This window comes from Glycine soja, chromosome 12 (genome assembly GCF_004193775.1).
Source record: "Glycine soja cultivar W05 chromosome 12, ASM419377v2, whole genome shotgun sequence".
Classification (NCBI taxonomy): Eukaryota; Viridiplantae; Streptophyta; class Magnoliopsida; order Fabales; family Fabaceae; genus Glycine; species Glycine soja.
Genome location: NC_041013.1, coordinates 5,351,024 through 5,378,863, shown reverse-complemented (window position 1 = coordinate 5,378,863; position 27,840 = coordinate 5,351,024). Strand labels below are relative to the sequence as shown.

General features: G+C 33.4%; 3 protein-coding genes and 1 pseudogene across 13 annotated transcripts; 1 reads left to right on the top strand and 3 right to left on the bottom strand.

Moving 5' to 3' along the window:
- Positions 1-9,006: 9,006 nt before the first annotated feature.
- LOC114378060 (dof zinc finger protein DOF2.1-like) lies at positions 9,007-12,144 on the top strand. The gene is made up of 2 exons (XM_028336575.1): positions 9,007-9,394; positions 10,078-12,144. The coding sequence occupies exons 1-2, from the start codon at positions 9,368-9,370 to the stop codon at positions 10,966-10,968; spliced, it is 918 nt and encodes a 305-aa protein (XP_028192376.1). The 5' UTR covers positions 9,007-9,367; the 3' UTR covers positions 10,969-12,144.
- A 1,647-nt stretch (positions 12,145-13,791) lies between these two features.
- Positions 13,792-15,388, bottom strand: LOC114380304 (40S ribosomal protein S23-like). The gene is made up of 4 exons (XM_028339314.1): positions 15,327-15,388; positions 14,288-14,410; positions 14,033-14,159; positions 13,792-13,933 (listed from the first exon to the last, which is right to left on the bottom strand). The coding sequence occupies exons 1-4, from the start codon at positions 15,386-15,388 to the stop codon at positions 13,793-13,795; spliced, it is 453 nt and encodes a 150-aa protein (XP_028195115.1). The 3' UTR covers position 13,792.
- Positions 15,389-17,301: 1,913 nt separating this feature from the next.
- Positions 17,302-24,303, bottom strand: LOC114379815 (interactor of constitutive active ROPs 3-like). Of its 11 annotated transcripts, none has more exons than XM_028338552.1 (6): positions 24,053-24,303; positions 23,856-23,925; positions 22,364-22,421; positions 21,826-21,928; positions 20,071-20,242; positions 17,302-19,180 (listed from the first exon to the last, which is right to left on the bottom strand). In XM_028338552.1, the coding sequence occupies exons 4-6, from the start codon at positions 21,843-21,845 to the stop codon at positions 17,525-17,527; spliced, it is 1,848 nt and encodes a 615-aa protein (XP_028194353.1). In that variant the 5' UTR covers positions 21,846-21,928; positions 22,364-22,421; positions 23,856-23,925; positions 24,053-24,303; the 3' UTR covers positions 17,302-17,524. The 11 variants fall into 11 exon arrangements, with proteins under 11 accessions (XP_028194353.1, XP_028194358.1, XP_028194357.1 ...); XM_028338557.1 differs by having other exon boundaries at positions 21,826-21,914; XM_028338556.1 differs by lacking the exon at positions 22,364-22,421.
- A 456-nt stretch (positions 24,304-24,759) lies between these two features.
- On the bottom strand, positions 24,760-25,292 carry LOC114380303 (annotated as a pseudogene).
- Between the last annotated feature and the right edge of the window lie 2,548 nt (positions 25,293-27,840).

Here is a 27,840-nt window from a genome sequence, read left to right as displayed (position 1 = left end):
TTTATTTTATTTAACTTAATTTATTAAGGTTTTGTTGAAAATAAATATTTTGTTAAACCATAAATATTGTTATATTCTTAATCAAATATTATCACTTTCAAATATTTAAAATCAATCTTAAGACTTAAGAGGAGTATAAAATAACAGTGCACACTTTAAAGTTTAGTTCGCAAATTCGATGGGTTGCAACTGAAGATTAAGACGCATATAAGATTCCTTTATAAGTATTATTATATATAAAAAATTATTAAAGCTTTACCATCTATGTCAAATAATACATATTTAAGAATATCTCACATGTTGATTTATAAAAAATATATATATAAAAAAGAATAAGTTAGTATCTTGTCCGGAAAGATGTGAATATTATATTATTTTCTCCTCTTACGTTAAAAATTACACTACTTGTCAATTTTGAATATATGTGACTTTGTTTTTTTTTTCTTTTAATTTTTAGTGAAAGTATGTTAACTTCTATTACAAAATATATTACTAAAATATCTTTTAAGTTTCACTCCTAAAAATGCAAGTCTTTCTTTTCTCGTATTAAAATAGGCACTCTCATCATTATCAAATGCAAATGTATGGAAACAATGAATGCAATTAAGATGAGAAAGACAAGGGTCCTAATCCCTTTCTTTGCATGTTTTCATGTATATTAAGTGCATGTTTGACAATGGAATCTGACCAAAACATTTCCTTCCTTATTTTTGCGTTCATTCGTTAGATTCCTCTTGGAACATATGCGGCAACAAACTTACTAGCAAAACAAACATGTTGATCCTCTCTTTTAGATCAATTTGAGATGAAACTTCTCTGGCATGAAACCCACATTTTTTGTATCCACTTTCATTTATCACGTTGGGAATTATGGCTGCCTTAACAAAGGAGTAGCCGTTTCGTCGTGGTACGTAGCTTGGAAGTAATTAGCAAGAAATAGTGGGATCAAAACAATGAACCCTATTTTTTATTTATTAATATGTTAGATTTTTATCATCAAGAGGAATCAAATGTGTAACTTTTCTTTTCATGTTTTTGATTTTAATCAACCAATCAATTTTATATCTCCTAACTGTGCCATCATAACGACATATATTCTGTTTCCTTGACTTTCATTTCTAACTCCCTATTCCACGTACTCGAACATTGATTCATTCCCCCTTCAATAAGCTTCATCATTTCAGTTCCCACTCTAGGGATTGGAATGCCACCGAAACTGAACCCTCCATTCTAATTCCTTCCGTCGTGCTTCGTGTGTCCTCCATCATTCTATCCACGTGACATTTCATACCCTGTCACAAACCACCTCCCTTCACTCTTTTTCAATGTAATCGGATAATATGCTATTTCTTTTTCAGAAAACTCTACATATTTTTTTATTTGTTAAAATGTTATTGCAGCACAACTTTGTGTATATTTATTTTTTATTTTTTTGTTAAACCTCCAAAAAAAATTTGATAATAAGATAATAAGACTATTATATATAACCAAATTCTTTCCATTATTTAATGAACTCAGGTATTTAGACTTCAATTCGAGACAAAAAATTAATGTTGATTTACCCACTGAGTGTAATTTTATCAATACTATTTATTCTATCTGACCCAAATTTAAATAGATCGGTAAAACTGAAAAAAGAAAAAAAAATAATGGGAAAGTTTATTGAGTTAGGATGAGAAGGACGTCACCCTATGTAACTAGGGTTGTTGGAATTGGATTGCGAAATTGGGATTCTTTGCTTGACAAGAGAGGAGAAGTTAGTGGGGGCCCACTAACAGGGCACGAAGGGTCCAAGGTTATTAGAGTGTGTGTGACTCTCTCTCTTATTGCTATCTATCTACTCACTCTGCACACCACTCCACTGTTCTTTCTTTCCTTCCTCGTAAACTGCAATATTCGTCTCACAAGTCACAAGCCGCATTTCCCATGCCACGTGTTCAAACCAGACACCTGCCATCCTCGTAAGGTCCCACCTTACACCGACCATAACCATAACATAATCACTTTCCTCGCCGATCTTTCTTTTGTTTTTAGCTTACACCTCGCCGCGATCTTTTACTACTCTCTCCCTCCTATTTGGTTTCAAACACGCTATTCTTATTCTTAGTTCAGACACAACGTTATTATAAAAAAAAAACGTATTTAATGTCCATACAATGATACATATAAATTATTTTAAAAATAAATAAATTTATCAGATATAATAAATTATGATTCAACGATTGTATGATTTTTTTTTTCTCAATAAACATTATGTGTTTTTGGTTTAATCTTAAACTGAGCGGATACATATTTTTATGGCCATTTTGTGAAAAATAATAATTTATAGTTTTTATTTCAACAGTTGCTACCTTCCAACAGTTAACCAACACACATATAGTGGCCTCCGTAGTAACTCGCGCTACTGGCCAACCGTCGCGTGGCGTAGAAACATGTAGGATACAAGAAAGCAATGCAAGTAAAATGAATGTTTTTGGTAAATAAAAAAAAAAGTTTAAACTATGCAAATAATAAGTTTTTCATTCATTGACAACTATAAAATTCTCATTTTCTTCTCTCATAAAATCGAGATGAATTATAATTTGATTTCTTTGATGTTGTTTACTCTCGTTTTAAAGAAATAATTTTAAAAATGTAAAAATTGATAATTATTTATATAAAATTCATTAAATTGGATTTTATATACTTTTGTTAATTACGTTAACAAGAATGAATTCATTCGAATGTGAAAATCAGAAAATCAAAACTAACTCTATCACACCGTCCGAAAAACTTGACACATACTCAACTCGTGGGATCCCTTGTCCTCATCAAACAGTCACCTATGAACTTGATTACGTTACAAAGAAGAATAATTTACCAACGTGATTTTGAACATCATGTAACTATCTCAATATCAAACATCTATATAGAGACCCCGAGGAGATCCCCTAGTACATTTTTCTTATCCTAGTAGTAGATACATAAATATCATACCAGAGCACCACTAACTTGCTCGTGAGAGTTCTTTTTACATGTATTTATTCTCATTTCCACATCACTCAGATAGAGAGAACTAGATAACTCAGTCTGATCTCATCAAAACTTAGCGGGAACATTAATTATTTCATGAAATATTTATTATGAATTTTATTAAAGTTGAGGACTCTGTCTTCACCGATTAAGAATTTTATTCAAGTGGAGGACTCTATTTTTAACAACTAATTTCCCTTGAACTTCAAGGGAAAAAGCAGGGATTATATATTGTAATGATCACTAAACCAAGTCATGATTAAAAAATTAACTAAAACTCGTGAGACGATGGGTAGCAAAGCATTACCTGCATTACATATGCTGTGAAGCTAACATATGCCAAATATAGTTACACGTCAGTTCCATGTTTATTCACAATTAAGTTAATATTGTCTCTTGATTGGATGCTACGTAAATAATATATATATATATTATAGATTAATTGACAATGTAATCTTTTAATATACTGTCTAAAAGCTCGCACAATGGTTATATGCAGATTATTTTTAATTTTACTATTATCAAGAACGGGTCTGATGTAATTAAAAAAAATGCTTCCATATGATATTTAGGAAACAAAAATCGTTTTTAATTAATAAACAAAGTTTTATATATGTAGAATTTCTAGAATTTTTCTTTGCCATTTTGTGCAAAACAAAAAATATCATGTACGATCTCCAACATGCGCTGTCTTTCCGAAAATGGGGTGCAATGACTTAAAGTAAATTTCAAATATTCTTCCCTCTTTAACAAAACTTTGGAAACGGAACTCAGTTTTTCCGTTATCAGTTCTTAAGATTATTCCAAACTTTGTATGCAATAAAGTGATAGAACAGGGGAAACATGCTCAATATATTTGGACTAGTAATATTTAATTGATATATTATATTACTACTAATATATTTGGACTAAAATGTTATTTGATGTAGTATCTTAATTTTTTATGTTTTTTTAGAGGATGTTAATTTTTTATGTTACACCACTAGAAATGGGATATTAAATAAAAATACAATTGAGACAAAAGCATTGATTAAGCGCTAAATTTCTAAAACATCAATAATTAATTATGGGAGGGAGATAATACTATTACCTAACAAAACACTCATGATACTTTGAAATTGTCAGTAGAGAACCTACTTAAAAAATTACTACGTAATACTTAAACTGTAAATAATTTTGTGTTATAACTATTTAACTAGTCCCTAAATGACAAAGATTTTTTCTAAAAATAGTTGTTCACTAATCCAAATTATGTGGCATCAGAAGATATAACACCTGTATTCATAAAGAGGACGAAACTGAATTCCAAATCTTTGAACAACTGTGTCGATTTATGATATTTTAAGATGATTCAATTGAGACTAGGCGAGTGCCTATTATACTAAACATCAACAAACCTAACACTAGACACTAGTACTGTTAATTTTCCCCCAACAAACAAAACAGAACCTCAGTGTGTAAAATTATCAGCAACAAGGGATGCCCGGAATGCGTAACTAAAAAGTGATAGCGATGCAAATTATCGACTTTTAACATCGATGACTAATAGTGTATCATGATTATTATTATCTTCAAGTCGTTCCAAACTAAGAACGAGTTGTGATTTGTGGTTAACATTTTTGCCTTTTTATGTTCATTGGCCAATCCAATGAAATTAAATTGTATGCTACAAAATTATTCCACACGCCTTTAGCTGTACGATCCACAGTTTCCATTCTTTCAAATCACCCTTTTTATTTATTTATTTATGTTATATATTTTTTACTTAAATATATTTTTATATTTATAATATTTTTTCAGTTTATTATATAATTTTTTATTTTATTATCTGATATTGTTAAAAAAATTCTTTTAATATATTTCATTAAATATATCATATAATAAAAATAAATAAATAATAAATTAAAAAGTATATTTAAGTTTATATCCAAACCCATCACACCCTACTTGTTAATTATTAGAATGATTTATGATTATTAAACTCCAACCAGCACACAAAATTAGAAGACATATCAACCTCAACCATAGAGACAAAGATTCTGCGCGGAAGAAAGAAGTGGGAACACCAGATTCTTTTCTTCACAGAAATGCTAATACAAACAACATCACCGTATGTGTTGTGTGCCTAGGGGTGTTGGGCACAGTTTCCCATCACTTACTTTTACTTTTTTTTTTTTTTTTGTTCTCAGTGTTTCCTTTGACTGATATAAATTTGACCAGTCAACCAAACATGACTGATCCCTATGATGTTCATGCCTCATGACCCCACCTACAATCCATGGCCCACCACATATTTTCGCATCCTCCAATCTTTGATCGACTATTATTTAATTTAAATAAATATCCTAAACATCAGCCATTAATCCTCACACACATGTTCATTTCAATCACCACATGATAACATTATACTATTGTTTTTTTTCTCCTTTCAATCTATGGTTACTTTGAATACTAGCTAGCCAGGGACTTAAGGTTACATAGGGTGCACTCAAAGCTAAAATTTCCAAGGGATCCAAAGGATGTCAAAGTGGGATCAATCATTGTTTGCTATTTTTTTTCCACAAGTACTCCAAAACGATAATGACACTATGAATCATAGTTAGTATTATACTATATATTTTCCCGCTAGGCACTCTTAAGAATCTGATACGAATGGCTATGGAGGCATAACACCCAATTTAGGAACAGATCATACGGTATAGAACGTACTAGCTAGCATGACATAGTTCTACTTTTTTCATTCGAGTGGGAAGAATTCATAGATACTTAAATGCCCTATGATATGTAGCAAGGTTTTAAAAAATGATATGCGTGCAACAGCGATTTCAACTATAACATCAAAGTTTTTTAGTGTCTGTGATTGAATTGCAATCATAATTATGATCACAATAATAATATTTCTCTCAATAGCAAGAAACTCGACGAAATTGTGTCCTCAGTTTAAAACAATGATATGTGTAGTTTAGTTGAATTTTTGGTCATATATACCTACCTAGCTATCTATCACATGCAATATTTGTTTCTTCTTTTAACTATTTTCCCGGGATAGACATAATAGCTATGATTTGTTAGGTTAGCAATCAGTTCCGATGGTTTGCATGTTCATCTTAATTGCAACTAAAGAGAAAGAAATAGTGTACCCCATGATTTATGTAAACTAGGGATTAAAAATTTATAAAATGCAATGATGACTCTTAACTTTTCTCTAATTATTTTTTGAGTAAAGAACGAGCCCAAAGATACAGATCGGTTGTGGAAAAAAGGAAAGTAGTTTTTTTTTTCTACAGCTAAGCGACAAAACGCCAAGTGTGAAGAAATACATCTGATTAATCTGCAGATTGATTAAGGAAAACAAGAAGACGAAATTAATCATTCGGTTCTGCATTAGCAAATAATAGTAACTAGCATACAATCATTCCCTATATATTTGGCGGTTCAGATGAATCTTTGAGTCTGTTGTTTTGCTGAATTATATTACATACAGTTGGAAAAGAAATTGACCATAATCGTGCTGTATTTGCAAGGATATGCTCTAGTCTCTATGTGTGTATATAAAAAAAGTACAAAAATGTATATATAACTGGGCATATGTAGTTGTATATATATATCTAAAATTCTAATTAGCTATAAAGCTAAATTAACATATGTATAATATGTATTTTGCATGAAAGTATGAATGAATATGAAGTTAAACATAATCAACTGTTATTTGATTTGATATGTATTTTAATTATGAGTCAATTTAATTAATTATATCAGCTAAAATGAATTAATCTTTTGTAATAATTAAAATAAAATTTATATTAACTTTGTAAAATTTTAGATGAAAGAGTTTCTAAAAAATAAGGTGGACATATAATTTTATTATAATTTTATTTTATAAATAAATAATATATACATCATTATTTGATTACAAATTATTATATATAATAAATTTGTTGATTTTTATTGCAATCATTTTAAAATAAATTATTTTATACCGACAATCACAGAAATTATTTGCTTTTACTTCTTGAGGTGTTTATTTATATTGAGCAATAGTCGTGTCATTATAGTGATTATGACCATAATTCTGTACTGCATGTTATGATCCCATTAAAATGTATCCATTAATGAATTTGGTCTAAGAATGAAGTTAGATAGATATTCTAACTAACGCACAAGAGGGATAAGACATCATAGCATTAGTTAGCTATGCTTAAAGATATTTTGTGGGGAGGGGGGGTTGAGATGATTATGCATGGTCATATTAATTATTTTTGGCAAAAAGATATTGGTTGTGGATATATTGAAGTGATTATAATGGGAAATAATGCTAATGCGTGTAGAGTGACAGGGAAAACAAAGGGCATGCAGGAATTGCATTGCATCCATCCAATAAGTGGGAGTTGAGTAAGACAAGTCAGTGACTGTGTTTCAAATTATTATTGATCTGGATCAGGAAGAGGGACCACCAGCACCAAAATTGAAGGGCCAAACCAAGAGACCCCAAAACAGGTAAAGCAAAAATTGACTGATGAATAATATGGAGTGAGTGAGTGAGTGAATGGTGACAGCAGTAGTACTTGTTAGGTGTGAATGAATGAACCAATGACTCTTGAGTCAGGCACAACGTGTTAATTCCGTCCCATACATGTATCAATATGTTTTTAAACTCATCATATTTGTACCGAAATATTTATTCAACTAATAATTTATTTTTGTTAAAAAATTTGACTCATCATTTCAATATACTTTTTATTTTTAATTACATTTTAATTTCGAGATATTACTTAAGTTTTTTTTTCTTATCTAAACTATAATAGAAACAATCATATTTAAGTTAAATGAGATTATCAAGAACAATAAAAATTTTCTCATTAGTATTGATTGTATATTTAAAATTCAAACCTAAAACTTTTGATTAAGTTAAATAATTTTTATGTCGATTGATTTACAATGCTTGGTTTGATGATAAATGTTAATTAAGTAGGTATATATGTTAGTATTAACATATGTATATATGAGGGGAAAAAATGTAAATAAGGGATATGGGGGAAACAGTGAGTGAGTGTCCACACGAGAATGAATGCACAAAAAAGACGAAGGAAGGATGAAGATGAAAATGGAGATCCTCTGTCACTGTCATTAGTGTCCCCTTGCCTGTCCCCAACATCATTACAAGTCCACATCACCTGGACATTCAACAAACGACGACAATCCTTCCCTTCCATCAATTTCAATTAATAATATCTCCTTCCTCTCGGTCCCACCTCATCATACACACATACCAAATCCTTGTTTTTCATTCCAACATTTTTTATTTATTTATTCTCTTTTTTTTTTCTAAATATACAAATTGGGTACTACATGGAAAATGGAATGATTAATTTTTTTTTTTTTAAAAAAAACAAACATGGAAAGATGCGAGTGGACGAGGTTTTGTATCTGGGGGTTGACAAAAGATCGCAGGAGGTTTCTCTTTTTATTTTAGTTCGGACGATGAATTGGATTGTTTTTTACAATTCAACATTAAATATAAATAATGTCTTTTTAGTAAAAATTTGAATCTTGATTATCATGTTGTGGAAGAGTAGTATCTTTCACTAAATTAAACACTCATTGGTATTGGATTTGTTTTTGTTTTCACATGTTTTATTTCTTAGAGTAAATTCTATTCAAAGTAGATTAAATATTAAATGTGAATATTTCATAGAGATTCAAATTTAGTTCATCGGATTATGAAAGACTAATCCCCATCCACGCTAATCCCAACAGCAGTTGATATTGATTTTGATTTTTTTTTTTTTTTTTTTTAGGTGGAGTGGATTATGGAGAGGGAGTGGTGGATGTGTGGGGACCGTTGGTGAGGTGGGGTCCACTAATAGTTGCATCCACGCGAGAGGGGACCCACGAGAGAAGGGTGTGTTTGTGTTTTGTGTTTCTTTTTGTTTGTGTTTTTTTTGGTTCGTATGAAACCGTTGCAGAACAGAATTGGGTAAGTAGGGAAGTGAAGGCACTCGAATTTTCTTAATGCTTTCTCTGCGTGCAAGCCAACCTCATCCATCATCTTGTACGGCAAAACCCATCATTACCACATTACCCTTCTTTCTCTCTCTTGGGATTGCTTGTGTGTGGGGTGCTTTATATATAACTAGTCCTACGCCTGTGGTTTCTATTACCATTACCTCACTTCTTTGCATGACTTCCTAAACTCTCTCTATACTCTTCTCTCTTCTACACTTTGCTCTACCCTCTTTCCCTTCCCTCAAGTACTATCATACACATCACACACACAAGCAAAAACTCTTGCTTTCCTTTTCAAGTTCTTAAACTCATCACTTACCTCAGGAGTTTGCATATTTTCTTTGTATGGATGGATCCTTCCAGTGGACAACACCAGGTAAATATCATTGCATACATGATATATCATAACATGCATGCGTGCTTTTTTTTGTGTTTTATATCAACGTGTCTTAATTTTGTCTTTTCTTTTGTCTTTCATGGCTTTTTTAATACTTGGTTTTGGTTTTAATTCTTCCTTAAGATGAATTTGGATGAGTGAAGAAGGAAATTAATGGTCTTAATTCACACAGAATTATTGATTTTATATTATTTAACATTTTTATATAGGAAACTTCTGTCCATCCCTCGTTATTCTAAACCATATACTATACTATTCATGGCGTTTTCTATGAAACTCATACTTATATATAGCCGGGGTATGTAATTGATTTGTCTCTCGAAGTAGAAAGTAAAGGCAAATCCCTTTGAGTTAATTGGAAATTCAATTATACGTATATATATACCTGATGTATGTACTGTAATTTTTTAATTCTTAAAATTAACCTTTCATTTCTATATGTATATAACTTGTAAGCATACACTCAAATGGGATGTTAAAAGGAATATAATTCAGTTGGTTAAATATAATTAATAAGTTATTGTAAATTTTCTTGACATTGTTTTTAATTTCCACAAATAAAAAAATATATATTCGAATTGGGTTGAGGATTAATTGGTTAATTCCTATGTTTCATTTCACATGTGATCAATTAGTTAATTTGGATGTATTGTTTGTTGCAGCAAATGTCTAGCCAGTCATTGGAGAACATGTTGGCATGTTCAAAAGCACAGCAAGAGAGGAAGCCAAGGCCTCAGCCAGAACAGGCTCTGAAGTGTCCCAGATGTGACTCCACCAACACCAAATTCTGCTACTACAATAATTACAGCCTCTCCCAACCAAGGTATTTCTGCAAGTCCTGCAGGAGATATTGGACCAAAGGAGGTACACTTAGGAATGTCCCTGTGGGAGGAGGGTGCAGGAAGAACAAAAGGTCATCATCATCATCATCTTCAACATCAAAGAGAGTTCAAGACCAAGCATTCACACCAAATCCTAACTCTCTCATTGGCCTTCCTTCATTGTCCTATGACTCAAGTGACCTCACTCTTGCATTGGCAAGGCTTCAAAAGCAGTCATGTGGGCAATTGGGGTATGATGAGCATGATCTTTCAATGTTGGGGAACCACCACCCAAGCACCCCATGTGATAATATCCTTGGCATGCATCATCACTCATCATCATCCACAAACCCAGGGTTCTTGGATGCCCTCAGAAGTGGGTTCCTTGGAACACAAAGTAGTAATATGCAGCAGAATCTGTACTATGGATATGGGAATGGAGACATGGGGGAGGTGGACAATGGAAATGCTTCTTGTGGTGGAGAGATGATGATGATGCCTTATAATGATCAAGAAATGAGTGTTGCATCCACACAGGCAGTGACAGTCACCACCATGAAGCAAGAAATTTGCAATGGAAGGGAACCAAGTAGTGAGAGTAGGGTGTTGTGGGGTTTTCCATGGCAATTCAATAATGCTGACACAAACATGGGTGAACTTGACTCAGGAAGAGCTAGTTGGAATGGCATCAATTCATCATGGCATGGACTTCTCAACAGTCCCCTAATGTAGACAACACAAGGCACTACTGATAATTTTATTTCCTTTCTCATGTTTTTATTAAAAATATTATTAGTCTAATTAGGACTTTCAATATCCTTTTGAGTGCTGGGTTAATTATAGGGGTTTGGTTGATTCCCTTGAATCATCTTTTCTTTCCTTTTTTTTTTCTTGTTTGTTTTTCTCTTTTTTGCCCCTTAAATTGTCAAATTTTTTGCGCTACTACTATCTTTTTAATTGGTGAATAGACTAATGAAATTCAGAGGTTGTTTGCTAACCAAGTCAATGAAGTTGGAGAGAAGTAGATATAGAGAATCAAAATCATCATTTCCTTATTTGACATATGAGAGAGAGAGAGAGAGAGAATGAGAGTGATGTTTCATGGTTTAATGCAGCCTGATCGAGCCTGAACAGTTAGAATCAAATTTTCAGGAGCTTTGGATTTATAATTAGTGTGATGGTTTCAAGTTATTCTTCTACGATTGCATCTTATTCTCACCAGGTAGATTCTTAGAACATGTTTTTGTACTGACAACTGACTACTATATATTATTGAAATGCATTATTAAATTAAATTAAAGTTGTTACCAATGTAGTGAATGTGTACCATTATATCATATGATATATGATAGTGGAGCTGAATCAGGCGATTAGAATTTTAGAATAGAAATTTCAGTGAAGCATGAGCGCCAACTTCGGGAAGGATTTTGTCCCTCTTTAGCACTTGGCAGACCATATCCAACTTAGGATTTGGGCGTGAGGAAACGTCAGTTGTAAGTTTGAAAATAATTTCAATTTGCCTCAGTAATCAATGACAATGAGCTTACATTACTACATCATAGTTTGAAATTTTTTAAGAGGACGTGGTTCTGCGGCATAAAAAATTCAATGGAGTCAGAGGGAGAATCTGATTTGTTTTGCTGTCACTCTTTGAGAATTCGCTCTTTGGGTATGAAAATAGATATATGCAGCTGTATAGCATAATTGAAGAAGTGTTTTTTCCTCCTAGTTTAGATGAGATTACAGTTTTGTCCTTAATTAAGGGTAGAGGGATTGGTGGCAGGAGATGGGCCTAGGGTTGATCTTTAATTAGATGATTATGATTATGATATGACAAATTATAATAGGACTAAAGGGACTATATTTTAAATTATGTCAGCAATGAACAATATTTTAAATTGACCGTCACATTCACCTCAAAGAGCAACAAGTACTGGGCCTACTTTGGTTGGGGATTCAAATGAGAACGAGGTGGAGCAAGTACAGTTGGTCAAAGTCTCCAACTAGCACTATCTCTTGTTTATCTGACAAGCACATGGCACAAACATGATAGTATATTATTCCATCTATGTGCTTTACTTTTAGTTTCTTAATCTTGTATTCACAAGGCTTTACAATTTAAATAATGCTTTACATTACCCTTGTGTGCTTTTAATGGAATTGGATATATATATTTATGTAGGACTAAGAAGTGTAGGGGAACAAATTAAAGAAAATGCTTGGCTTTGTTCCTTTGAATTACGTACAATACATTTCAGAGTTACGGAATTTCGACATACTTACGTAGCCAAAAATACACTCCAGAAAATGAAGCAGTGGTTTAAACCAAAAAAGGTTTTTCATTATAAGTTGAAGTATGTGCAGGCATGAATTTTGAGATCTTCTAAGTTGAAGCAAGTCATTTTCGACCCCAAAAATAAGTTGAAGCATGTAACATAATTGGAATATTTGGAACCTTATGGGCCAAGGGACATGTCACTTGTCTTGACAATTGAATTACGGCGACGAGACAAATGTGCCACTTGTTCAGACTTGAGAGTCACTCATCAGATGAGCACATGCACAGACACATAAGTTCTTCCAATTAAGTTTAGTAATATAAATCCTTTTAAAACGAGACAAACGACAGAGAATCCTCAAAGAGAAGAGTAATAAGATATTTTGTCTTTGAAATTCTCCAGTGTAAGATGATTATTACATCAAATTATTAAATTTAGAGTGAGAAGTTTTTTTAGAACCCGAGTTTCACATGTTACACTACATAGGAACTAATCTTATGATATCAACTTACATAAATTATGTGTAAAAGCATTATCAGCAAAGATATCTCACAAGGCAATTTGTGAGTAATTAGATGTAAGGAAAGAAATATAAAGCAAAAAATAAAAATAAAAAATTACAGATCATAATGGGAATACGTAAGATTTTAATTTTTGGTTACAGTGAGATTATCTATGATCTGTGAAGAACTTTATTTATTTTAATTTGCAGGAGGGCAAAGCGCCCGCTAAACAGCAATAAAACGTGGGAATGAGATGAGACCCCAGTTAGGTTCAAGAGAATAAAATCTCTACAACTGATGCGAGGGGAGTCGGTCTAACATGAGTAATATTTCAAATACATATTCATATTGTATCAACTAATAAATCTTCATAAAAACTTTAAATGATGAAGAGGAACTTCATAAAATTTCTGTCCATGCCAAATGACCTTGTTTGTCAAGCCGAAGTCAACAATCCTATAATGTTCAACAGTAGATTAACCCTTCAGTTCTGTAACCTTGTTATGGATTTTACATTCTTTAATGCCAAGTTCCAACCGCAGGTGATTGAAGAAAGAGCAATCTCGTGGAAAACCAATATACAAGCCATACTCTCCATAATATTAACAATCAATAAACCAACAAATGAGCATGATTTTTAACAAGTCCACACATAGGATTGAAATGTGCAAGGTTCTAGATCCATGAAGAGAAGAGAACCATGTTCTACTTGTCCCAATTCCTACAATTGAAAACCATAAAAAACCAAAGATGGGGACTCCTAAAAGCAATAACTCAAGACCTAGGCTTCTCCTTCTTCTCTTTGAAGAGGGCGAGAAGAGACACCCCAGATACCTTCACAACCTTAAATCGGACTCCAGGAATATCTCCAACTGCATGCCCTTTTCGCCCAAAACCAGCAATAAGCATTTCATCCTGCACGAGCCATAACAAGCATCAATTTTTAATTGGAAAGGAAAAAGAAAAACAAAATTCACCCCAATACCTCCACTTCCCTTTTTTAGCAAAACTTACATTTTCTTCAATATAGTTCAAGCAACCATCATTTGGCACAAAAGCTGCAATCTTCTTTCCATTTTTTATTAATTGTACTCGAGCACATTTTCTAATGGCAGAGTTTGGTTGCTTAGTCTCAATCCCACTGTGTAAGATGTCAATTTAGACAAATCTTTTGTTAAAGCTTATGGAAAATTTCAAAGTAAAAATGGTATGCATGCCATCGACAGAAAAGTATATATTATTAGGCTAACAATGCCTTTTGCATGAGACGATCCAGCAAATGGCTTTTTCCATTCATTTCCAAGATGTGATTTCTTGTATGATTTGTCAGCCTTCCTCTGCCTTCTTCGGTGGGAATTCAACTTGCGAGCAGCTCCCATACCATGTGTTTTCCTGACAAAGGAAACAATGCCAGTACATAGCTATTAACTATTATTAGTTCACCCTATGATAATGGACCCTTTAGTTTAATACAGAAGACTGGATAGTAAACAGTGATTCAATTGGCAAAAGTAATACACAACAGAGGAGCTACTGCATTGTTGTGTGTCAATATTTTCTCTGAAGTGTGAAATACTGAATAAATTAAGCTTTATTAGATATGAAAGTTCTTGTGTTATCAGTTATCACGTTAGACGTAAGTATATAAAGAGGAAGGGCACGTCCTGCAGTTGCTATACAATGGTCGTCGTTTTATAATAAAATGACATTTTTAAAAGACAAGATGATTCAAACATGAAAATGGCTCCTGAAACATAAGATTCCAATTGTTTCCGGTTGCACCACTCAAAAGTAAACATCTGTGGGCAACTAAAGTAGACTACATGAATGATAATTTGGACAAATATAAAAGCATTTTCAGCTCAAAGCAACTACTCAATAATAGTTACAACTTACAAGTGAACACTGAGCTAAATTATACAGACAAATTGTTATAAGCTCACAAATCTATAACTAATAGTATATTTTGATTGCAGGAAAATCTTATCCTTTTGGCAATATCATATTATGCATGCTCATGTGAAACATAATTTACTTTAAAAAAAAAAAAACACTATTTTTTGAATTTCCTCCAATTCTGGCGGGGAGCTGAATACTATTCCAAAGTCCAAACACCCTTTTAAGAATGATTCCTCTATGTGAATTGGAAAGAAAAAAGACATTATAGCATGAATTTTTAAGAGTGTTGATTAATGGAATGAAGGAAATTGCACTACAACAGGTAATGATCATTATGCTGAAACATAAATAACCATTCAAAGTCAGAAAAAACGATTTCGTTAAATGAAATAGCGTTGCGAAATGAGACTGGCTCCATGGTGGCGTGTGGCGAGTACCAATGGCAGCTTCTGAGCCGGACGGAGTGGGCATGTAAGAACCAGCTACTACACTACTTACCACGCCACACTCAAACCCTAACCGTTACCTTAACTAAATTTAATAACGTGTGAAGCCTTCTTTCTTAGACTAAAAGGCCATTTTCCATTTTAATTTTTTTTTCGTATATGATTGCAAAGGAGTATTCAGGTTGTTTATTGAGATTTTTAAACTCTTCCGAAGAATTTGCTAGCACTCATAGGTGCGTTGTTGTCTTTCAAGAATGATTTCTCTATACACACACCGATCAGGATTCGTACTCCTATCACATATGATTTTTTTCATTTTAAATTTATTTTCTCAGGCTCCTAGGTCCAAGGGTGTGTTTAATTCTTATTTTTAAAAATTGATTTTAGTTTTCAGAATGCAACTAAATAAGCTTGCTTAGATAGTTGGTGAAGGGGGAGAAAAACATTGACAAGATGAAAATAAAAAAAAATATGAAAAAGGTTAAATTAGTTTTTTCATTTCATTTATATTTTAGATTTAATTTGGTTTTTTATTTTTTTTTATTCAATTAGGTTCTCTTATTTTTAAAATTGATTCAATTTAGTCATACCTATTAAATTGAGTCAATTGGTATTAAGAAATTATATTTTGAAGTGATTTACTGAATAGTTTTAAACGGTCACAAAAGATATATTTCTAGCATCTTCAATTTAATTTAGATGATAGAATTAAATTGAATTGATTTTAAAAATTAAAGAATCAAATTGAAACTAAATAACAAATTAAATAAACAATAAAATAATTTAACCTATGAAAAACCATTGCTCAACTGCTTTTTTTTTTAGTTTTTAAAATCTTATTTTTTTTTATTTGTAGGAATCTAACTCAAATATGAAAGAGTTTATAATAATTCACATTACTCAACCAATTGGGTTGAATCCCTTCTGAAAAAATACTTGTTTTGAAAACATTTTTCAAAACTTAATTGATTTTGCATAAGAAACTAATTACTTAGTGTAAAATTATTATAAAAAAACATTTTCAAAATAAAAAAATGAGAAAAAAAATCAAGCCCCTATTTTGTTTTATACCTAAGACACAGTTTTTCTTTTTATATCTAATTAAAAAATATATCGCATTTCATTTACCTAACCGAAAATGGTATGTGATACTGATGTTAAATTTGAAAGATATTATTAACATGCATTGATCTCAGTGAAAGGAACTCGAATTCTTTAAATAAGCCTTCCTAGGTTTGTATGAAGAAAAAAAAACATTGTTAAAAAGGTCTCATTAGTAGGAAAAAAAATATATCGTTTTTTAAGTGCTTTTAAATATCTTTAATTAAAATTAAAATTAAAATTTAACTTAATCATTAAAGTGGATAAAACTTTCATCATGTACAGTACAAATAACACCTAAAAAGAACTATACTTAAATTTATTTTACCCTACCATTTGGCTGACTGCATAAGGAGAGATTAATCTTGAGGAAACTGAAAAATTACAAAACATGTTAGCGATTTTTTTTTTCTTTTTACAAATCAGCAGTCAGCAGATAACTTTTATGGAAGACTTATATTCAAGCAGGATGACCACTATTACAAAATGTCCTTATTAGGAAGGTATTTTTTTATTATAGGTAAAAAAACAAAAAACTATTTACTACTTTAAAAGAAAATAGAAACATTTACCAAATGTAAGTATTGAATTCAAATGCCACATTAATATTCATTTCCCAAATAAACAATAAAATTAAGAATTTTATTAATTAGTGTCCTTAAGACATTTATTAAAAATAAAAAAATATATATTTATTACATAAATTATAACACAACATAAAAAAATCACGGATAACATAATTTTTTGTCTTTCAAAAACATATTTTTACTTTAAGTTTCTTAACCAGTTCATAAGAGACTGATTAGCATTTTTCTAGAATCCAAACATATTCCCGGGTGGAGGAGAATTATGTTAAGAGCTTAGTTCATTCAATAATTAAACGCCAATGTTTCAAGTACAGTTCACAAACAGTTTCAGATAGGGGCAGGATTTACAGTGCAGTGCAGAGGGTAATGTAGGGGTCAGACAATTGCAAAAGACATAGTAATAAACATGACATGAACACACTATTTATTGGACTACAATTTCAGAACACTTCATAAATCAGACATCATCACAACTATTTTTGAGGCTTCTTCCACAAGACTCCAATCTTCTTCAGCATGTTGCCATTTTTCTTCCTCTGGAAATCATCATCCATGTCTTCAGCATAGGGTGAGCACATATAGTTGTTGTTATCCAAAGACACAGTTCTCTCTGTGAGCCTCCCATTGTTGTTCCCTGTTGAAATCATAGCAGCAGCTGCCTCTGCAGCCTTCCTCCACTGATCAGACTGCACCTTCAGTCTTCTCAGTTCAGCTTCCATTTCCAAGTTTGCAGCTTGTGCCGCTTCCAGCTGCTCAGCCACTCTTGCAGCCTTCTTGTTGCTCTTATCTGCTTCCTCCATCACAATCCCAAGTTTCATGAGAGCCTCGTGTTCTGCCGCCTTGGCTCCCTCTACTTCAGCAGCAACTTCCTCTCTCGCTTTGCCACTGTTGTTGATTTCCGATTTCAGCATTTCGTTCTCTTCAGATATGCTTTGCAGTGTTGTCTCCTTGTCCATCATATCCGCCTTCAGTTCTGCCACACATTCTGCTAGTCTTTTAATTTCCCTTTTGAGTTTGTGCTCATTTTTGGATGACATGCTCTCTTCAAGTTTTAGGTTCAAGTTGTCATTCTCCTCCACAATGCCTTGCAACTCAGTTTCCTTGTCCATTAGGTTAGCCTTCAACTCTTCAATATCAGCTTTCTTCTTTTTCAACTCAGCCTCTAGCTCACATTCCCTCTTACCTGATTCAGATTTTATCTGCTCTACTAACTCATATGCATTCCTGATCTGCACCATGCTTCGAATCTGTTCCTCTTGGTATTTAGTCTCAGCAGTCTCTATAGCAGATCTCAATTGTTCAACCTCGGACTTCAAAGAAACAACTTCTGCTTCCAGCTGATTAGGATCCTCTCCCTCTTTCAATATTTCAGGTTGGTGCTCAGATTTATGGTCATCTGCAACATTTTCAGAAGGGATGCATTTATTATTGATGGGGTCTTTCTCAATTTTGCTAACAAGTGCCTCTAGTGAGTTCACCCGAGCTTTAGACTGGTCTAACTCTAAAGCAACGGAGTTGTAGCCATCAACAGCTCTTGCAACATCAGCCCTTAGGAACTCAACAGTTCCTTTTGCGGCCTCAAGTTGCACCGTAGTTTCATTGACCAATGCTTGGGCCTGAGCTTCAGACTCTTTGCAATCCCTTACTTGGTTTTTCAAGGCGTCCACAAGAGAAAGAGTTTCTGACAAGTTCTGCTTAAGGTTTAGTAGCTCCATGTCTGCTGATTCTGCATGTTGAGATTGCACGCTCTCACAATTAGCAACCAATTCAAGTTGCGCCTTGAGCAACTGAATTTCATTCGCTGCAGATGCCAGGGAAGCAGACTCAACTGAGAGCTGCTTTTTGGAGGCCTCAAGCTCAGATCGGCATGCCATATCACGTTCTTCTACAATTTTCTGGAGCTCAAGAACACGAGCTTCTCCAGTAGCACAAAGATCCAGAACTTGTTTTTGTGACTCTTCAAGTTTTGCAGATAGGGCCAATAGTTGCTCCTTGGACTCCTCAGCTTCTTGCTGAGCTTGCTTCTTGCATGATTCGGACAAGATAAACTGGTCCCTCACCTTCTTCAAATCATTTTGGAGTTGAGAAATTTGAGATTCCAACTCAGATATTTTGCTAGGGCGCTTCCTCTAAAGCAACATAAAATTACAATGGTTTATAATTATCTACAAATTTCAAGACTACAAAAATGTGACAAATTTGAGAAAACACATCATATCAACCTGGATAACAAATCCCAAGTAGAACAAAATTGAAAAAAATGAAAATTGAAAAATGACACAAGATACCTCATACCTCAGAGGCTCTGAAACATATAAAAACAAGGATTTTACAAGTCATTATGTACGATGCCCAAACACAAATATAAAACCAATGATAAGTTGTTATATTGCAGCCCAGTAGTTTATTCTACTCACTCTCCTCAATGACATTTTTTTTGAAGTTCAACACGTATTGGGGAATTTCATTCAAGAGGAAATATGTAAATTTTGTACATCAGAAGAGATAGGTGTATCAACTTGATACGGATAATCCTCAACCCAACACATTAAAACAAGAAAAAGTAAAATTGGCTAAAGCATGTGCAACGTGATTCCCTTCTCACTTGTAAAGGATAGGAGACTAAGAAAACTGTGACTTGTACATCCGTGACTTGAATACACTTAAATATTTAAGAGTAGAATCATTTAAAAAAGGTCCATTTATTATCCAATTACTAAATGGCTAAAGTGCTTTTGTAGGAGGAGAATCTACATCCTAAAATGAACTTCAAGATAAATAATTAATAGCACCCATAAGCTAGTACTTTTGAAAGGAAACCAGGAAACAGTCCCACATTGCATTTAGAAACACTTTTGGCATAGCTTCTTTCATAAGCTACTAAAATATCAAACAAAAAAAGCTTATCTAATAGGAGATCATGGTTCTCATTGTGAAGATTATCCAACAGATACTTTGGTTCAAACACTTTCAGTTAAAATATCTGCACTGAATATAGTATTTATAAAAGAATTTTTACCTCAATAACTGGGCTTCTGGGTGATCTGCGGTCAGTGACTTTGGGGCTTCTTTCTTTTGATGATTTAGTAGCCTGACTTAAAGAAGATGCAGAATCAATGTCCAGAGTAGTAGGCTTGAGTTGGCGTACAGCACGTGGAGACACCTTCTGAGGCACATCAGAGGATCCATTTCTGAAATCAGAATATACAAATGTAAACAAGTGAATTCCATTGTGAGGAATGGAAACCCATATCTCTCAATTCTAGCCATAAATACCTCGTAGCCATATTAAACATTATCCTCACACTCACATAGCAGCAGAAATTCTTTTAGATGATATAGCTTTGAGACTACATAAGTCGAACCATTCTTCAAGCCAAATTTAAACATACACAAATACAAGCTAAAAAAACAACAGAGTAATTGAGTATAACAACAACGTGAGAATAATTCCTATAGTTTACAAGAAAGTCTTCCTAATATAACATAGAGTCATCATCTTCATAAATTCAGTTTGAAAATGAAAAGTGTCTTCCAAGCACAAACGAAGAAACTCCTAAAAGTTACAAGAAAGTCTTCCTAATATAACCTAGGTGCCATCAACTTCATAAATTCAGTTTGAAAATGAAAAGTGTCTTCCAAGCACATGTTATGAAATATTTTCAATTAATTAACAAGGTGACTAACAGTGAATTTTCAATTGCAAATTTCTAGTAATTGGCAGAGAATCTTATCATTTCAAGAAATATTATCACCATTGCTCAATGGGGATAGTTGGTGCTACATACTGCCCATTTGCCCTAACCAAATGATATAATGCCTTTAAAATTTGATACTCATTAGGGAGAAGAAAAAAAAAGAAGTAATAATATGGCTGTTGATTCATAGAAAAAACCAATGTTTTGTTCACTCATTAGAATTGGTAATAACTGCCCCAGGTCCCAATCTCCCATTCCGCAGTTAAAGGGACAAGCCATTTTAAAGCAACCAAAATGGAAACGTGTAGAGGAATCATTAGGCCTTCAGGTTTGGAGACAAATATGCTGGGCCATCATCAAACTATTTATCTTTTATAATAACACAATTGGTCTAAAAAAATAACACATTATTTTGGTAAACTCAATAGAGCCTTTTTGGTTGTAGAGTCATGATATCTTGGTTAGCCTACGGCAATTGATCATATTGGAAGATAAAATTATACAAATTTACAAATAAAAGAATAATCCAGAATCCAGCAAAATTAATATTGCAGGACAAGTTGCAATTAGATATGCATGTTGAGACAAAGAAAAATCTGAAGCATTCTCCACTGCAGCTAATAGCTTTGTATGAAAATGGCATGAACTCGGTGGTATTTTTTTTTTTGGAACGAGAAAACGCAAAAGAAAACAAAAAGAAGGATTTACTCCCAACAAAGGAGAAGCCCAGGGTATCTGCTAATAGCAAGTGCCCCAAGCTTGAAGGAGGAGACTTGACACTTGTAAAAACTTGACAAACATTTGGTGCACTAATTGCTGTTAACAACATGAAAAATTAATATAGAGCTTATTATTTATTCACATTTTCTCTTTCTATTTTAGAAATACTAAATGACATTAAAATTTGATAAAGGAGAAAATAGAGAAATACAACATATATCAAGGTAAACAATACCACAGAGCTGATTTAACTTTCTAATTGCATTTTAAAACCAGAAATCTTTTTGAATTAGCAAAGTAAGAAGCAAATTAATAAAAACAGGAAAAGAGCAATGGACCAATTAATCCAAGATTACCTTGTCTTTGGTGTTTGCATGGTTTAATTGCCTTATATCCAGTAAAGAGAAACAGGTTAATTAGTTGGGCCTCACTGCTTGAATGCTCCCTGACCCACAAGGACTGTAACAGTTCAGACAAATATCACACACTGAGACAAGAGAATCCAATGTGAAGGTTGAAGTTATGGAAAAAAAATAAATGTGTTCATGCAGGATGGGGTGATCTTCTTATCTTCACCTCCTATGCTATAAATGCAGAAGATTTGCTCACTGTGATTTTCACTTCAATGCTAAAATAAAAAAGCACCTTAACCTTACAAGTGACTAAGTACCTAAAAATAACACATAGTGAATAAAGAAAACCCTTCATAGATTTCCCTACACCCTAAAAGTATCAATAAAAATAAAATGTGACAAAAGATATCACTAGAAAGGTGTGTGCAAGTAAGGATGATGGGAACCACTTCAAAGGATGGAAAAATAAAAGTCAAGCAAATTGGTATTAATACAAAATGTCAACCACAGGTCCACACATGAGGGAAAATGTTCTCATTACCAACTGATGCTATGACAAGCTTTCAGGTTAACAGCACCCGGTAATGATCAAGAGGGGCCTACAATTACAACAACAGAAAATGATGAAATTACACAGGGGCCTAACATCAACCCCATCTCAAACGAGGAAAATACCAATTCACCCCTATGTGCTAATGAATCAATTTCATTCTCATCTAGAGGTAGCAAAATGGATCGCCTGACTTGGCCCAAATCTGCCTAAAGAAATGAAGGATTTGAGCTTTAAATTGTGAGTCCAAATTAAAAGTAGACTTTTTTAGTCTGATCTGATCAAGACTCAATCTAGACATAGACCGCAAAAACCCACCAAAAGCTTGAACAGACCGAGCTTTCATTGAGTTTGAGCTTCATTTTAGATACCCAAATTTAATCTCTCTTTTTTTTTTTTTTGCCCCAACCCATTTTCTTTTGGTGGGTACCTCAAGCTACTGAAATCTATTTAACAGGCTGAACTCTTCCAACATGTATTTATCCATACAAACCAGTGAGGCATTGAATCCTTGACCACATGCTCAAGTGACAAGGTTATATACTAACCATGTCACACCATGTTGGTTGCCCCAATCCACTATAACTAGCAACCAGCATGGGACCGGTTTTTACACCTCTTTCTCATGCATACATTTACAAGGGGTATTATTGTAAAACACGAATGAAATTTTCTAAGCCCCCATTTTAGCCTTGAAAGAAGGCACGGTCCATTCAACGAGAGTTTAGGATGTGAAGTTGGTGTGATATGAACACATATCCATTTATCTAAAAACGCTCAAACCTTCTGATTCTGTCTGCCAAACGCAAAAGCCAAAATGATCAATACACTAGGCTGTAACCCATTGACATTTTCCACATGATTATTGCTTCAATGAGAAAACAAACAAGATAATTTTATAACAAAGCATGTTCTATCCATGTGCATTGCAGAATAGAAAAACGCCAAAACGGATAAGGAAAAAAAACCTCGTGCAATGATTCTCATCTCATTGGGAACAAGAGGAGAGGAATCAGATGTTACAGGAAACGAGAAAGCATGAAAAAACGTTAAACCAGGCAACAAAAGAAGACGATGGAAGGAAGGAAGAAACACTGAAAAGAGAACCCATCTTTTGAGAGAGAAAGAGAGAGATTAATTTATTAAAGCATGAAATAAAAAGCGGAAGACGCAGAGAAAGAAACGGACAAAAGAAGTACGTTAAGGAATCACCCCTTTTTTCTTAATATATTCCCTTTGCTTTTAAAAAAAGGATTCAAGTAAAATATTTCATACAGGGAAAGCTACCAGACCTTGCACTTGCAGCTCTAATGTTGGTGTCAGTTTGTTTTGGCATAACTTTTAACAGGCAAAAAAAGCGCTTTTTATCACATTTCAGGTTCAACAAAGTAACGTCTTTTATTTTGACAAATTAAGAAGCAAAGCAGTTTTATGCGAAAAAGAGAAAACAAATGTGAAGATGGAAAAGGGATGAAACTGGAACCAGGGAGTTAAAGTGAAGAACTTTAATGAAGTGGAAGATCTTTGTTTGCCATGTGCTATATTATAATAACCTGGGCAGCAAGAAATTATGTGAGAGGTAACAAATGAAGCAGTAATTAATAATAATGTTACGTGTATTATGAGAAAAAGTAGAATGTAGATGGGAAGGGAAATGTGCATGGAACCATGAGTTCTAACCTTAACTTAATGAAGATGGAAGAGTAGTGAGGATGTTTGTGTCGTGTGTTAATGATGTGTCTGGTTTCCCTTGTTGTCTTGGATTCTTGTCTGTGTGAAGTGTAACACTGAACACTGAACACTGAACACTGGTTTGTGTTTTGTTAAGAGGATAGTGTGTGTGCTGAGCGTGCAAGTGAAGGGTAACAAAGGAAGGGGTGAGAGAGGAACGAAACAAAACAAAAGAGTACTAGAGAGAGTCTTTGACACTTCACGGAACCCGAATTAATCGGTTTGAAGTAGAGCTTTGCGTCCGCGAACTGCACTCCATGTGTCCTACCGTATAATTCTCACCTGCTCCTTCCACTTTTTACTGACTTTTTTTTTAATTCAACCGCATCTTTTCAAATTCAAAAAAATCTGGGGTCATTTTGTTAAAATTTATTTATTAAAATAAGTATTTATTTTTAATAAAATATTTATATATTTTTATGTGTTTTTTAAAATTGTTTTTGCTTAAAAAATAATTTTATATTTATTTTAGGCTTAATTACAAATTTAGTTCTCTTATTTATCTTAGCTCACTAGTTTAGTCTCTCTGTAGTTTAATTTACCAGTTAAGTCTCTCTCTTTTTTTTTTTTTGCAATCCAATTATTTTAGTTTCCAATTTCAAAATTGAACGTTGACTCTTAATTATTTAGGTTGACCGTCACATATCGTATTTTTATTAAACGTTAATTAGGTACACGAAATTATCCACATCCTCCCTTTCCTTGAAGTTGGCCTCCGAGTTCGGCAGCGGTGACACGGAGTTGGAACTCATTGAAGTCAAGATCCCACCGCACTTGTTGCAGCAAGAAACCACCAGAACATGAAGGCAGGAGGGACAAAAGGAATGCAATTTGAGCCAGGCATCGATGCAGCTAACGTGGAAGCCATGTTTGCACTAAGGAAGCACCTAGATTTCGTCTACGACGATTAACTCGATGAGGCAAATCACACAGTCGGCGAACTTGACACCAGTTTCGGTGGTGGCAATGAGCTTGGAGAGGGAGTGAAGGACCTTCTTCTTGACGCCTTTATTGGCAGAGGTCGGGGAGTAGCATTGGAGGAGGAGAGGTGGAGGTAGTGGAGATAGTCGCAACGAGCGACGGCGATGAGGCCAAGGATGTAGATAAGAGCGCAAAGGAGGTTTGTGAGGATGATGACGAAGTTGGAATCGACGAGGACGGAGTCCGTGGCCGAGTTTCTTGCACCTAATTAACGTCTAATAAAAGCACGACATGTGGCGATCAACGTAAACAATTAACAGTAAACGTCCAATTTTGGAGTTGTGGACTAAAATAACTAGATTGTAAAAAAATGGGAGACTCAATTGGTGAATTAAATTACAACATAACCAAATTAGTGAGCTGAGATAAATAGGGGAACAAAATTTGTAATTAAACCTTTATTTTAAAAACAAATCTTATTTGTTTCTTTAAAATATTTATATAAAATGTGTTTATTTTAAAATTATTTTTTAAAATTTAAACAAACCCGCTCAATTCCTATGTTATCACTCAAAATATTTTTGTTAACCGAATAGCTTATAGTCGAGTCAAGGTTGTTGTCAAATTATAAGGATAATGATAAAGCAAATAAATTCAAAGTTATTTGAATTAAATTATCATTAAACAGTTACAGTTTGGTAGAAATACGATCAACCAAAATTAAGAGGAACTTTCAGTCACCATGGATTAAAAAAACTAGGGCTAATCAGCAAAGCGATCAAAGGCAAAAGTTTGAAAGATGTGATAAGCTTAACTAAATGTGCCTTGAAGATAGAAGTAAAAATTGGAGCAAAAGGATGCAAAAAATTTTTTGAAAGGCAACATAAAATTGATATATTAACAAAAGGTACTATGAAGTGTGACTCCCCAAAAAGAATACATCAGCATGAAAACATAAAAAAATAGAACGAAAAGAAAACAAGAATGCAATCAGCCTAAAACAACAAATGACTGCAAACACCAATGACAAAGGAACAAACAAACATCTCATGACTCATATATAGAAGCCATGACCAAGACAGAGTCTAAATTTATCACAAAACCACATGTGCATCTGCTACCTCTCCAAGGAAAATAATATGGTTCTTGTAAAACCAAAGATTTTAGCAAATTGTATGACATATGAGATAGCGAACTCTATGTATTCTCTTACCCCTCTAGAAAAAAAATCACGTTGCATGAATTGAAGCGACACCTCTTAATGTTGTACTAAAGAATTACCCCACCAAAGATAGACCTCGCACCAAATCTGAAACGAGAAGGTGCACCCCAAAAATAGGTGTTGTGAATCCTCCCTTCCAGCCCAATGAAAAACACACCCACCATCCTCCACCATAACCCCCCTCCTCACTAGAGCTACACGAGTAGGCAGTCTGTCTCGGATTAGCCTCCAAGAAAAAACCAAGATCTTGGTTGAGACATCACACTTCTAAAACAACCGAAAGGGGAAATTCACTACCATAAGACTATCAGAAACCTTGGATGTGATAACCAAATAGGTTGAGGTCTAGGAAAAGAAGGACTCACCCTTAGTCCACAACTATTTGTCCTCAATCATCAAATCCAATCTAACCAGAGAAAGTAAGGTCTCCATCTATTGTATCACCACCTTTTCTCGCTCAAATGAAACTCAAAAGGATGCAAATGAATATAAGATTAGTTGAATCACATGTAAACTAGCCGAATTGATAGTTAAATATCTAGTTGTTAGTGGTCCAATGTGGACAAACACAATCTTAAGTTGTTACTATATACATATGTATTTGAAAACATAATCAATCCATCTCGTCAATACAATTATATTTCCTAATTCTTTTTTCTTTCTATTTACTTGTTTTTTGTCTTGCTTTTTTTCAAATTAATTTATTTTAAGTCTTGTTTATCTCCAAATTATATTACAATTCATTTCCAGTTAAGTGTTTTTGGAAGTAACTTGAGAACTCATTACAATTGAGTAACTTGAGAACTCATTACAATTGAAGACAAATTTTTCCTTTCAACTCAAAAATTGCTTGATCACGAATTCAAATTTTAGAATCGTGTTTGAGTAAAAGTTACCCGAAACACATTCGGCTGGTTGATTGACTAACATAACAATAACCTTTCTATAATTATGTTTGGATTGCTGGTAACACCTTTCGTTTGGGCCGAGCCTTCATTTTTAGGAAACAACATCTTTCATTTCCTTGTATTTCATGCTGCAATGAACCCAGCAAAGACTAATTATTTCAAAGATACTATTGTTTTCTTTCATTCTTTAACGAAGATATTTTTAAGTTGTGTTTGGTAGAATAAAAGATAATGAGAAAGGAAATAGATATGTGAGAAAAAATAAGAAAAAAAAATATTTAAATTAAAGTATTTTAGTGTATACAAAATAAAATAAAAAATAAATTTATAATGAAAATACATTATTATTCAATAAAGAAGCAAACCCAAGGACTGCGGCACCTCACGGAAACAGCAGAAAAACAAGAGACCAAGGGGTATTTACGTAACACTGCAAGCACAGTACTTATTTATTGGCATTTCTTCGCATTAGAGAAGAAAATGCATGGAACCAAGGCTATTTCTCTGCTGCCAAACGACGGAAAGAACACGCCCTTCCTAGCACTTCTTCGCCTCCCTTTCTCTTTCACCGATATTTCGGTTCTATCAAATACAACTCAGATTTTCTTGAACCAAAATGTTTTCAAGAGTTTTTGATAGGAACGTTTAAGAATAGGATTGGGATGGAATATATTTGTGTAATTTTT

What these genes read in the sequence shown, in the direction of transcription:
- LOC114378060 (XM_028336575.1), top strand. Translation starts at nt 9,368, where the DNA reads ATGGATCCTTCCAGTGGACAACACCAG. An exon ending in CTTCCAGTGGACAACACCAG is followed by an intron (nt 9,395 to 10,077) that starts GTAAATATCATT and finishes TGTTTGTTGCAG; the next exon opens with CAAATGTCTAGCCAGTCATT.
- LOC114380304 (XM_028339314.1), bottom strand. Translation starts at nt 15,388, where the DNA reads ATGCCCACTCCGTCCGGCTCAGAAGCTGCCATTGGTACTCGCCACACG. An exon ending in CACACGCCACCATGGAGCCA is followed by an intron (nt 14,411 to 15,326) that starts GTCTCATTTCGC and finishes TTCCTTTGTCAG; the next exon opens with GAAAACACATGGTATGGGAG. An exon ending in AAAAAGCCATTTGCTGGATC is followed by an intron (nt 14,160 to 14,287) that starts GTCTCATGCAAA and finishes CATCTTACACAG; the next exon opens with TGGGATTGAGACTAAGCAAC.
- LOC114379815 (XM_028338552.1), bottom strand. Translation starts at nt 21,845, where the DNA reads ATGCAAACACCAAAGACAAG. An exon ending in ATGCAAACACCAAAGACAAG is followed by an intron (nt 20,243 to 21,825) that starts GTAATCTTGGAT and finishes TTCTGATTTCAG; the next exon opens with AAATGGATCCTCTGATGTGC. An exon ending in CCAGAAGCCCAGTTATTGAG is followed by an intron (nt 19,181 to 20,070) that starts GTAAAAATTCTT and finishes ATGTTGCTTTAG; the next exon opens with AGGAAGCGCCCTAGCAAAAT.